This window comes from Drosophila arizonae, chromosome 2, assembly GCF_054131065.1.
Source record: "Drosophila arizonae isolate 15081-1271.41 chromosome 2, UAZ_ARI_1.0, whole genome shotgun sequence".
NCBI lineage: Eukaryota > Metazoa > Arthropoda > Insecta > Diptera > Drosophilidae > Drosophila > Drosophila arizonae.
Window position 1 is genome coordinate 13,452,301 of NC_142922.1, and position 13,401 is coordinate 13,465,701.

The following is a 13,401-nucleotide window of genomic DNA, read 5'->3' on the forward strand; positions in this document are numbered from 1 at the left end:
AATAGTACATGACTGTAGATAAATGTGCAAACCTATATACATAGATATGTCAGTGTGTGTGTGTGTATGTGATAATGATAATGCTGGAAATTGCATGTCTGCGCCGACATAATTAACATGTCTAAGAGCGCATGAGCCGCCGATGCCGGTGCAGAGCCCAGCTGGAGGATCTGTGCCGCATTTTACTTTCCGTTGACAGTCCGGCTAGCCTTCAGCTAAGCAATTAAGCTGCTCAAATATGCGGCAAACGAAAAAAAGTAGTTGAAGAAGAGGAGGCAACAAGCAGATATAGCGAAGCGCTGCCCAGGTATTTGCTGGGCAAACATTCCGCTTGAAATAACAGTGAAACTTCGACTTCAGCTACAGCTTTTATCCAAGTGGGCTCACATGCTTTTGGCAGCCCAGCCCAGCCCAGCCCAGCCCAGCTCAGTTGTCTTGACAGTCAGCCGTCCAGCCGGCCGGGCGGCCTTTTATGTTGCAGCTAATTTACACTTGTCGCCGCCGCACAAATATTTTCCAGCTCTATTCTTGGGATTTTTCATTTTCCTTTTGAAATCGCCAGCTGGTTGGCTGGCTAGCTGGCTGACTGACTGGCTGTCTGTCTGTCTGTCTATCTATTTATCCCTCCGTCCGCCTGCCAGGTAGACAAACTCAAATTGTTCGCTGCAGTGTAAATAGTTTCTTTGGAAAAAAGATTATGACAAGTTTTTAATCACACGAGCACGAAATGGCATTGGGTAGGTCGCTCCGCATCTATTGAAAAACGCTTTGGAATTTTTATTATCAGCAGCGCTCGCTGCCGCCGTGGAGATGTGCCCCAGCCCAGCCTATTCGAGGCGTTGGTTTAATTATACAAAGGCTCCAGCTACGTGATCTGAAGTTTTCAAGCATTTACCTTTTTTTTTTTTTCTTTTTGGAAATTCTCTCTGCTCTTTTGGTTTTATTTAAAGTTCTAAGCACAAGATTAACGATGTCAGATGTGATGCTCTGTCAATAGCCGGACTTATGAACTCGGGCTGTCAGAGCGTGCTGAGCATATTAAATTGGATATTTCTATAGTAAAGGGGTTTGCTTCAGCTCAAAGACTCAACGAACGATCAAAGAAAAGAGTGAAAAAGAGGAAATGCGTTTTAACTAAGCACACACATTTTTGGTGTAGAATACAGTCTTTGGATTATCATTTTAAATCAGATTTGTTGGTTAATTTAAAGTAAGGAATGATTTAAGAGTTTGCTAGATTTTTCAATTGAAGACTATAGGGTCTATAAGGCAACGCTTTATAAAACCAGTTAGTATTCCCATTGGATATTCCATCTTAATCAAAAAATACCGAAAACAAACTTCGCCTCTGACTGAGCTGAACGAATTTCGATAAGAGCTCGCCGAATAGGAAGCGCAAAGTTGGAGTTTGTTTGCGCTAAGCAAAGACTAAAATGGAATTGAGATCGTGAGAGTACCATCTTATGGGGGCACATTAAAAAAGCAAAGAAACAGCATGTTAAGCATTTCAAACACAACAATTAGTTTCCTGCCTCGACAGCGACAACAGCTGACACATCAGACGCAGAATCGGAATCTGAATTATTATTTTGTCGTACATAATTAACAGCAGCTGGATGGCTCTGCACGTTGTACACGATATATGCCAAGTCACTTTGGGCTCTGGGGAGTCGTTGCTTGAGGTTGACGAACAGTTTTTATAATATGCATACACATATTAGTAGTTGTGGTTGTACTTACTGCAAACGATCCTCGGCTGGTCCACCTTTGAGCACATCGCTGACTGCAATCGAGGGATCGCCGTTGGCGAAGTGGGGATTATCACGTCCACCGGAAACGGCAATGCCAAACCCGTAGCCGGGCACTCGAGTCACCGAAACTGTGTGATACTCCCATGTGGTGCGATCGCCCTGCAAGCAACACAGAAAAAAGAATACATTGAAAAGGTATTGTAATGAAATAAAAAATACATATGCATATATAAAAATATCTGTATGTGTATGTGTGTGTGTGTGAATGTAAAAGAGACGACAATTCGCTTACAACTCTTCACATTTCTCTTTCTCTTTTTAGTTTGTGTTTTTTTCTTCAATTTATTTCAATATATTTTAATTGAAATTTGTTAAGGATGGGCGCCCATCATTGCAACGAGACGGAAGTGCACAGAAATGTGACTTCCGTTTTACAATTTACATACGAACCACACTTGCCTTAGCCCCCAGTCAAAGCATTTTCCAATTTTATGCCCCAGCACATTTTATGGCTAATAGAAAAATTACAATAACAAAAATAAAAGTAATAATAGTAAATATTTTTATAGCATTCACAGTAAGTGCGATAACGTTATGAATGAGTAAGTGTGGCTAGAAAAGCAACAAGTTATATCCAGTTAAATACAGAAGTTGAGATCAACTGGCTAAAAGACTAGACTTTCACCAAGTCAACATCAATTGACAATCTAATTTTAAGAATTCTCAACTTTCGCTGCATGGAAATTCAAGTGAAATATCTGATTGCTGATTTCTTAATGCATCCAAGCAGACACTATATATATATATACTCATTTCAACTCAGGTATTTTACAAGAAATATCTTTAAAATATTTCTGTCACTGGCAATTAATTGATTTTTTCGTTCTACGACTCGTAAATCTCATTTACTTTCACTGCGGGTGTTGGTTCTGTTTCGTTCAATTCCCTCTGTCGATTCGATATGCGAACCTCAACCCTGAAGTCCATCAGAGAGTTGTTTTGTGCTCGTTTAATTATATCTCAATCAGTAGACAAATCCAATCAAATCAATTAAAAATATAAATCCCAAACAGTTGCATTCGCTGTGAATCATAGCACTCAATTCAGAGACCCCCAGACTTGCCGCAGAGCCAATCCCCCATTCCGAGCAAAGCGAAAGCCGTGCACAAGCCTCTGCGGTGGGCGCCAAGAAATAAATGGTGTTACGAGTAGACGCGACGCATCCAATTTCGAAATCATTTGCAACTAAACAAAAACCAAAACTAGAAAAAAATATATATATAAATTCCACGTGGGCTGTGCGCGACGTGTGCCTAAATTAAAAATAAAAGACCTCAAGCCATATATAAAAAATCAACTAAAAAAATGGAGAATAATTTGTTGTGCATGCGTGGGCAAAAGTTATAAATATTTATTTTTTACACGTTTGCAGGTGTAGAAATCATAGGCAAAGCTCCCCTTACAACGGGACCCATCCTTGAATTAGCATGAGACGCATTTGTTGTAAATTTTGTATTTTTCATATTTTTCATCTGGCTTTGGGTTTTCTTTATGTTATGCTCCGCTTGACTGAGACATTAAACAAAAGATTTATATAGAGATTTATATAGGTGTACGGAGCACACATGGTGACCGAGTTCCGCTCCAAGCGGAGCGGGGCGATAAAATTATAATTAAGTTAATTGCAAGTGAAATTAGCCTGAAGTTTAATGATGTGCTCCGAAATGAAGGCGTGCGGAAAACTTGAACGGCTGCGAGGGCGAATTGGACTTTCTTTGTAGTTTTTATTGTTGATGCTCGAAATTTAATTGGGCGGGTAGCATGGAGCGCATACAACTCTCTGTTTATCTTACATATATGATATGCATGTCGAGTTGAAGCATTGCTCTAATGAGGTCTGCTTTACAAAAAAATAAAATAAAAATAAAAATAAAATAAAAGGATAAACAATTGATATTACTGCCATAAATACAATATATAAATAAATATACTATATATGATTGTATATAATGACAATAATCTTTAAAAATATAGATTGATAAAGCTTTAAAAAGATAAAAACAATTTGAGAAAAAACAGAAATCTTTCAAAATATGTTAAAACATCTATAAAGAACACTCAGAAACAATACACAAGGTATATAAGGCATACCAAATAACAACTTCAAATATTCTGAATACCTTCGTTACAATGACCTAATATTTAATCAGAAATCAAAAACGTAATCAAAATGTTTACATTGAGCAACTATGTACTGAAAACCGCTTTTAACTTCCCATAAGATAATGACGATTTTTTTTGCTTTTTTTTTTTTTTTTTGAATGCTTGGCATTTAAGTAGGGAGTTCTACCTGTTTGGAGCACTTGAGAAATTCCAAAGCGTCAAGTTTTATGTAAGTAAACCTTCATAAAAAATATTTTTTTTGTCATCCAATTTAGATGGTTTATCTGTGTAAAGCTGGGATTTATTCATAATTTAAGTCGTAACAACTTGATTTATAGAGCATTTAACGCTGTCCAACGATTATAGGGAAAAACTACGCCGACAGACAGAAAGAGAGAGAGAGAGAGATAGATAGACACACCCTAGGGCAAAACACTTGTTGTTGCTTACCAACATGTTGTTAGGCACATAATCCGGAAACTTCATTGTTACAATGTTTCGTGTTGATGTTGTTTGTTGAATGTTGTTGAATGAAAATGAAATTGTTTCTCATACAGCGTACGAACTTTAAGCCAGTCAAAGCAATTAAGTTTAGCATTTAATTCAATTGTACGACATATTTAAATGTTATTTTTTTTTTTTTTTTGGTTTCTTCGAACTTATATTTCACTTGTTTGCCTAACGATAAAAGCCAAGATATGAAAACACTTCAAGACATAATGCAAAATAAAAAGGAATACAAAAATATGCCAAGCTCGCAACGAGTTATAAATAAAAGTAATAACGAAAAAAAAGAAAAATGGAGAAAAAAGGTAAATAATAAAATCGAATTAAATTGTGGAGAGTGCGAACCGCAGCTGATGTCACTTTCAATTGTTATTTACTTGAAAAATGTTGCATAATTAATTGCACTTTGGCACTGAGCTAATGGTTTATAAATAAACTTGAGTTTAGCTGCAGCTCGGCTCAGATTTGAGTTTCCAGTCGAAATTTATTGAGGAATTTCTAGCAGCATATGGCAGCCGGCTAAGCGGACCGAATTTGCATATTGTTGTATTTCTTTCCACTTTATGGCGAATATCTATCAATACGCGTCATCCGGTAGCGCACGGATGCGAAGTGAATTGTTGGCGTTGTCGGCGGCTGTTTAACATAATTTACTTATTTTATTTATTTATTTTTTTTTTGGCATTTATTAATATGTTTTCGCGTTTTAGGGGTGTTGTTTTTGTGGCCAGGCAAGGTGGCTTTAATTAACACGCACACACGAATTTACACGCTAATTGCTTGACACACGCACTTTAAGATACATCACTGTCGAAAGTATCTCAACTGCGATCGCAGTCAGCGCCAAACAATTGCTGAAAGCAATCGCATTGTTCCCCCCGCGACCCTCTTCGGGCAAGCGAAGAAGCCAATGACCGAGCAGCTGCAAATTTGGAGCGCAATTGCAGCATGTAACGTTGTAACTGTTGGATGCACCGAAAGTGAAATGCTTGCGCCTTGCAGCTGCGCTTCACTGGGCACTGGGCACTGGACACTAGACACTGGCGCAATGCAAGCGGGAGCGAGACGAGTGGCTCAGTGAATCAGTGGGTTTTGCCTTTCGATTGGCATTAGCATTTCTATATGGATTGGTTGGAGTTGCTATTTGGGCAGCTGGCCAACTAATTAACATTTACATTTCACAGAGGAGGTCAGGTATGCACTCGTGTACGTACTATGTAGTATCTTAGAGAGATACTTCGCGTCGATGTCAATCGCGCCGTCGCAGTCCGCTCGCGGCTAACGTTGACGTTGACGGCTTGAAACACGCTTCGAAACTATTTTACAATTGTGGATGGCAGTCGCCGACGACCGAGAGTCACAAGATCCAAAACCGGAGAGCGAAACGAGCCGAGGCGCAGCCACAGCACAGACGACGATGACGAAGGCACAGCACAAAACAAACAAGCGAATAAAGGCGAAGACAAAGCGAGCGGCGTGCAGTAGCCGCTGCTGCTGCTGCTCGGACTCGAAACGTATTTGGCGAAGTTGTTGGCTGCTGCCCTATCTATAGTTGCATTCCTATCGCTGTGTATGTGTGTATGTGTGTGTCTTGTGTGTGGAAGCTATTGCATGTGTGTGCGTGCGAGTGTCTCTCTTTATGCTTGTGTGCCCGTTGTGTGTGTGGCTTCCATTGAGGCCGGAAAGCGGCAGCGAAGACAAAAATGTAAACAAACCGACGAAAGTAAACAGCGATATTTGATAAAAGTGTGTATGAAAGAGATGCTCCGCTTGTTTGCCTGACGTGCTGTGGAACCTAATGTCATGTGGAACTTATATGGCTACGCGTTTGGAATTCACAAGGAATGTTTTTGAAAAAGAAGTTCCTTGTGAAATCACGAAGAAACAGCAAAAAAAAATAGCTGAGCCAGTTTTCGTGATGCTTCCTCTTTCTCGCAGTTGTAGTTGTTGAAATATTTAGTTTCATCACAAAGTGAAATGTAGTTTATTGACTCTTCTACTGTGCTTATAATCCACACTACATGCATACAAATGAAAAAGATACATACATGCATACATATGTACATATGCATATGTAATATGTAAATACGTAATTGCATATGTATGCATCTAAGTACTTCTGAGATTACATGTCAAGCACTTGAGGAGTCAAAAGTTGAAAAGTTCACAGCTTGATGCGCATTAAATGGCAACTTCAATTCAATTAAACGCCCCCACCGATCCCAGGCACAATGGCATCTTAATTCAATCAAGCGAGTGCTTATTAAACGCTTCAAGTGACAACCAGACAAAGCTCAAGATCTCCATTACGAGAGAACAAGAGAACAGCAATTGCAATTGCACACTCTGTATACAGTAGTGTGAGTGAGTGTGTGTTTGTGTCTGTGTGAAGTAAGCAGAGCTAGAGCAGAGCATTCCATGAATTAAATTCTAGACGCCAAAGGCAAATGTGCAAACTATGCAAAACTTTCATGAATTAAAGCCCCAGTGAGGCTTTGCATATGTGTGTGTGTGAGTACAAAATATGCAGAGATATTCATTTACTAGCTCTTGACAGTCGTCACCATCATCATCATCATCATGATCATTGTCATCATCAGCAATGGGGGCTCGCTGACAGCGACTGCAACTGACAGCCGCTGTTATTTATGCAAAATGAAAAGCAAATCGTGAAGCCAGTTGCCACTCCTAAATGGAGCTACTCCATCAACACAAACGACATCGACAACGATGACAACGACGACGACAACGACGACGGCGATATGCTTTTCATATAAAATGTAAGCGACTCGATGCCAGCTCCTATGCCAATATCAACTATTGTGCTAACAATGAGTTAAGCGCGACTCTCTGGAATTTCTATAAAGTAGAATTTCATATTATTGTAGTTCTTCTTCTTGTTGCTGTTGTTGTTGTTGCTGTACATCGATGTTGGTGTGAAGCAGGGTTCAATAAAGCGTTTGTTTTCATACCAAAAATAAAAACAATGCTCAGACACACACATGCGCTCACACATTTAGACTGACAGTCAGACGGCTAAAACAATGGGCAAATATTGTCGGAATTGTGAATATTGAATTGCATTAATGGATATTGAGTTTGCTGTGCAATTCATTCACAAAGCAAGATTTAATGAAGCTTAGATACTCTCCCTCTCTCTCTATGTAAATAACATATAATATATGTTTCTATATTATATATAATATAATATAATATAATATGTACAGTACAGATATGATTTATATGTAATTAATTATGTATGTACATATGTATATGTATAAAATATTTTTATTTTTTTTTATTTTTATATTTAGTCGACATCAGCTTCATCCCAAAATATTACATCCATATGTACCTTCTATCTTCTCCCCTCCTCCTATCTTTTAGTATTTACACAAAGTATACAAATATTATTTAAAATTGTACCAATTTATTTCTATACTTCATACATAGGGGCCATACAGATCTGAACTCTTTTGAATGGAAGAGAGCAATGTTATCTTCAAAATGTGTGAGGTCAGTCGAAGTCTTTACATGAGCATTCGCCCAATCATAGATGTGCCGCACCCAAGCTGGAAGCGCGCTCTTTAAATGATCTATTTAATTTGCCCAACACCTCCTGCCGAGATTTAACCTTTTCTGTTCGTTCGTTCGTTCGTTCTATCGGTGTTTATCGTCTGTGCGCAATGCAATTTATCAACATTCTAATGATTTTTTAATCTATTTCGTTTTAGTGGCTGTACGCTGTTCCCAGGCATATTCAAGGAGACGCCCTAGGTAGGTACCAGACAGAAAAACACTCACACAACAACAACACGAACAGCAAAAAGGTCTTTCAGCCCTAGGGAAACTTTGGCTTTGCCCTCGCAGGTAGCAACACGTTCAAACACGAGCATGTCTAGACATGCACAACAGTGGATTACAATCAATGCAACACGTTCCACAGGCACACACACACACAACATAGAAGTTGACATAGCCTGGGAGGAAGTGCTTGTTTCCATGCGGACCAATTGATAAACAATTGACTTTGGCGCACAACACTAAAATGCAATCAACCGTTAACATTTCGTGTGCAAATGGTTGACTCCTCTCTCGAGGGTTGTTCAATCGAATCGAACTATTAAAACGCTTTTTTAGAACAACATGCGCAATGGCTGCTAACTTTCAGATACTCTGTTTTCAAATCAGTTCCAAGAAACTGGTTAGTTATATTTGCTATCTTTCATTATCATAATAATTTTGCCTAACATATAAATCTTTAATAAATTCAACTTTCTGCATTAAAAATGTCCAGTAAAAATTGTCAACTGCAATATGGATACGCCCGTTTTCCACACGAACACTGAGTACAAAAAGTTGGCACAAACTTGTGTTTGCTAAATGCCAAAAGTTGCTCATCTCTCTCGTTCTCTCTCTCTCTTTCACTGCTGCTCTTTCCTTTATATTAAATCATTGTCAAAGTGCAAAAGTAAACAATTTTTGAAGATAAATGCTTGTATAAAATTTGGATTATTTATGAATCTGCAAATATTTGCGATATATAAAACATAAATTGTTTGCATGACACGAAATTTATTTATTTAAAATGATTATTTAAGACAGATAATCAACTAATTTCAATGTTGTTGATTTGTTTTTTGTTTTTTTTTTTAGTGTTTCGTTTTTTTTTTTTATAAAAATTAAAAATAGTTAAAAATTGAAATTATTTTTTGTTATCTTCTAACAAATAACAAAAACTTTATTTAATTTTTTTTTTCTTCACAATAGAAACCCAGCTATAAAACAAACAAAATAAATTAATAAAAACCTGTGTTTATTAAAATTAATGTATTCCTTTTTTGCTATTTTGTTGACTATTATCTGCATAAATAATTGTTTTTTAAATTTATACATATATTTTTTAGATGTTCTATTTTGTTTACTATTGAAATAAAAAAGTCAATATAGAGTTATTATTTAATTTGTTATTTAAGTTTGGCCAAAGTAATTTATTGTTTTTATTAACTTTCCTGATTGATACACCCTAATGTGATATTTGGGATATTGCCCACATATACTGATGCACATCAGGTGAGAAGGAAGAGCAACCAAAACTTTGCCTGCCTTTTCAATGGCATTAACATCGGTGGCAAGCAGAACACAAGTCTCGCCGCTAATGCAGGGAGAAGGACAATGACTAGGATGAGTTTTCCGTGTTTCATCGCTCGTGTATGACAGACTAGTCTGTCTGTGACGATTAACAGGTTGGTGTCAAAGGGAGGAAGGGGGCCAACTGATATTGGATAAGTTTGGGTGTGTGAGGCGATTTGGGTGGAGCATTTCAATGACGGCATTAGCATATTGTCGATTGGCACGTCCTCTAACAGCCAGCAGGCAAATGTCGCATGTCGCATGTTGCATGTTGCAAGTTGCCAGCCAAATGATGCAACTGAGTGGCAGCTGAGGCTGCTGTGGTTGCCACTGCTGCCACTGCTGCTGGCCAATTTGATGGCATTTGATGAGTTTTATGCTGGCGCGACGTGTTAATGTTATGTCCTGCCAGAGAGGTCCTTCTGCCTAATATGCATAAAACGAAGAGCTTTTAAGGAAAAATCTAAAGCGTGAGCATGTGGTTATGTCTGTGTGTGTGTGTGTGCTGATAGAATGGGTTGATAGCGATTTGGGCATTTGTTGGCATTCGAAAAGAATTTCTATGCCCATTTCTGCGTCGAGTGTTTGCTACTTCGTGCTTGCTACGTGCTTGAACTACCAAACTCTAGATTTTCAGATTTCATAAATTAGGCAAAGAGGAACCCACAAAAATATATACAAAATAACAAAAAATGGCTGTAGAAAAATGCCACACTGCGCACTGAGGCATGCGTCAAGGGGCCAACGCCGCCGACGCTGCTGGGTCACATTTCCAAGTGCAGTCGAGTGAAAATTGAAAAGCCTAAAGTCGAGTCTGTCGGGTCTGTCCGCTCTGTCTGCTGTCTGCTGGCTCATGTGTTTGAGTTATGGTGCGCATGCGTGCAGCGGCACGGCCAAAGTGCCTTAAGTACTTCAAGACGGCTCCGTGCGGGTCTCTCAACTGCGCTGCTGCCTAGAAAGCAACAAAAGATTGGCCTCAGCTAGAGAGTAGGTAATGGCATTTCGAACTTATCACTCTTAAGGTCAAGCTGACTGCAGTTGAGCTAGGATTACGCCAGGGCTGGTCCAAGTGCGACTGCTCTTGAAATGTGATGAGTAATCCCAATGATAGTGGAAAGAGCAACATATTATGTGTAGATGAAGTAGTTCGAAACTGATTAAAAAAAGATTTATTGAGCTACGAGAGAGAGAGAGAGAGACATAGAGCCGGAGAGAGGGAGAGAGGGAGAGAGAGAGAGAGGGAGAGAGAGAGAGAGAGACAGGGGGGGAGAGACAGAGAGAGTCCATATAAAATGTAATTTTTCAACATGTTTCTATAAATATATATGAAGTTTGGCTAAGGTAAATTTAGTATTACAAATGTTTTAATTAAATTGAAAAATTGAATTAATCGCACCATTGACTTTTCCCTTTCTTGGCAAATATTCAATCCAAATAAGTTTCTGATATTGAAGAACTTTTCTGTTAACATAAGTAACACATTAGGCCAATCAATTGGCTCGTTAATATATGCCCAAGTATGTTTTTATTAACCCGGCTTTGCAGCACTTTGGCAAGCTACTTTAAGCCTATGTCAACAACTTTCACAGGCATTGCCCTTAGAAGACAGCTGAGTGGCTTGCCTTAGCGTTGGCAGGACAAATGAAAAACTCACTCAAAAGTGTCCGCACATCCCTTCACTTGTCACGCCGAGTTGTGCAACGCACACGAGCAACGAGCAACGATGCAACGAGCATCCCGAGCAAACACCTCACATACTCCAGTCGAGTGCGACCTGATAGAGATGGAAATGGATGGGCACAATGTAAACAGGAAACGGGATGCAGGCCCCGGGCTACGGAACACGTTTCTAGTACACACTCCTATGCAAAAGTAAACATTTTTCAAATGAGTGTGTAATTTTCCAATGCAAACAGCAACAGCGGCCCAAGCCTGTTGGCAAAAGGACTACAAAAAGAGGAAATGAAAATGGGAGCAAGCTGCCAACATGACATGCCGCATCTGAAGTGCACCATAAAACATGGAAAATGCCTGTGCGACACATTTCAGTGGTTCGTTGTCCAGTTGAAGTTTACTGAATAATACATATGTTTTGAGAATGTACTAGCATATGGAAGATAAATATGGGCACAGCGTAGGGAGGGAATCATATTGCCGACCAATAAGTAGACTATAAATACAAATTCTATATGGCTCTTGTTGAGATATATCAATAATATAGGAATATATGAGTAATATAAATATATAAAATATATTAATAATATAAAACAAACATAATGTAATGTAAAACAAACACAATGTATATGAATGTATGAATAATATATATAAACGAACCCAGAATCTGGCAAGCCTTTTCATTATCTAAAACAAGCTCAATTCCTTCGGAATAAAAAATTAAAAATAAATATTATTATTAAGAATTTGCTTGTTATAGCAAGTTTATCTGGATTGCGATTGGCATTTGATTTAATCACAATAATAATAAATTTAATGGATTTAAACGATTTGCATACAGCAGACATTTAATTACAGATAGAGAGAGGTGGAGAGAGAGAGAGAGGGAGGAGAGAAGGCGACAAGACTTGTTGCTGGAGTAAATTGGCTGTGATTATTAGAGAAACCCACATATGCGATTATCTTTATGGCACTCGATCAATAATAATAATAATAATAATAATCGTGAACTGAAGAATGTTAAGAAAAATATGGCGTTTGCATTTGTAATAGCTGCCAACTATGTGGCAACGACTGCAGTGCCATTAAATGCCCACACATCGATGGAAGCTCAATTTGCATGTTTGCAGTGTCACTTAGGCAAAATAAATAATTGATATCGCTCGGTGCAAATACTTTGCCAGATAGTAAAATGAGCCACAGACCCTGCAGTTCAACAACTATCATTATGTGATTAGATAGACACAGACAGAGCGAGAGAGAGATTGAGAGACACAGAGGGTGTGAGAGGTGAACTTGTCGACGCATCAATGATTCCTTGTGCACAGAGGTCTACATAACATGTTCGTTCGCAATTAAGTGCCAGGTTACATAAAAGTTGCCATCCATTCGACTGGAAAATGAAAAACTGCTATATAGAGTCAACAGAATAATAGAGTGTGTGGGCTTAACTATGGATAGTTTGAGTACAGTGTACTCTATATGAAGCCCTAGCAGAGCTGTCAGGTTGGTCGGGTTGGTCATTTGGTCTGTTCGAAAATTGTTTTTGCCTATTATGGCCCCTAATGGAGCACATGTCCAAGCGTTGGCTTGCCACTTAGGGCCCGGCCAATTAGGCGCTGTTCGAATGAAGATTTCATACTCACGAATATGCCCAAGGGGCAAGCGATTTATTTAAATGGAACGTTTAACTCACCTGCAAAACAGAAGAAACAGAAGCAAAATTAAATAATTACATTATTAAGGAAAAATATTTATAGTAATAATAATAATAAACAGAAAAGAAATTCCACAATTTATAAATAAAATATGCCAAAGAATGCGGTCGCGGCATCAGACATATGAAATTGTAATTAATTCATTAAAAAAAGGGGGAATTCTGAAATATGCACTAATTGGCAAAGAGTGAATGCCCTTACTAAGCATATTAAGTAATTTGTTAAATAATATTATTTAGTTGGATATCTTAATTCATTCATATGAATTTACGCATGAATACAGTCGAATAAATATTATTTAAAAACTGATAGGTCAAAACTGTGGCAGATAAATGCATACATATATCAGTTGTTCAAATAATATAATAATAAAATATATAATAGGATATTATTCTCATATCCTCAATAAATATTATAATTATTTTTTTTTTTTTTTACATACGAAATATAAACAA

The 13,401-nt window shown here is 38.1% G+C and overlaps 1 protein-coding gene across 19 annotated transcripts in view; it reads right to left on the reverse strand.

The window, feature by feature from the left end:
* Window positions 1-13,401, reverse strand: part of pyd (zonula occludens-like protein polychaetoid) — a 114,271-nt gene that overhangs the window by 20,187 nt on the left and 80,683 nt on the right. For 14 of the 19 annotated variants that reach the window (XR_016268496.1, XM_089461813.1, XM_089461811.1 and 11 more), the window contains one exon: window positions 1,741-1,910. Coding sequence is in view for 18 of the 19 variants with exons in the window: in XM_089461813.1 (XP_089317939.1) it covers window positions 1,741-1,910 (170 nt within the window). In the remaining variant the exon portion in view is untranslated. Of the gene's footprint in view, window positions 1-1,740; window positions 1,911-4,364; window positions 4,593-4,798; window positions 6,392-13,401 lie in introns of those variants that run through there. The other 5 variants (XM_018018596.2, XM_089461820.1, XM_089461819.1 and 2 more) reach the window with 5 other exon arrangements.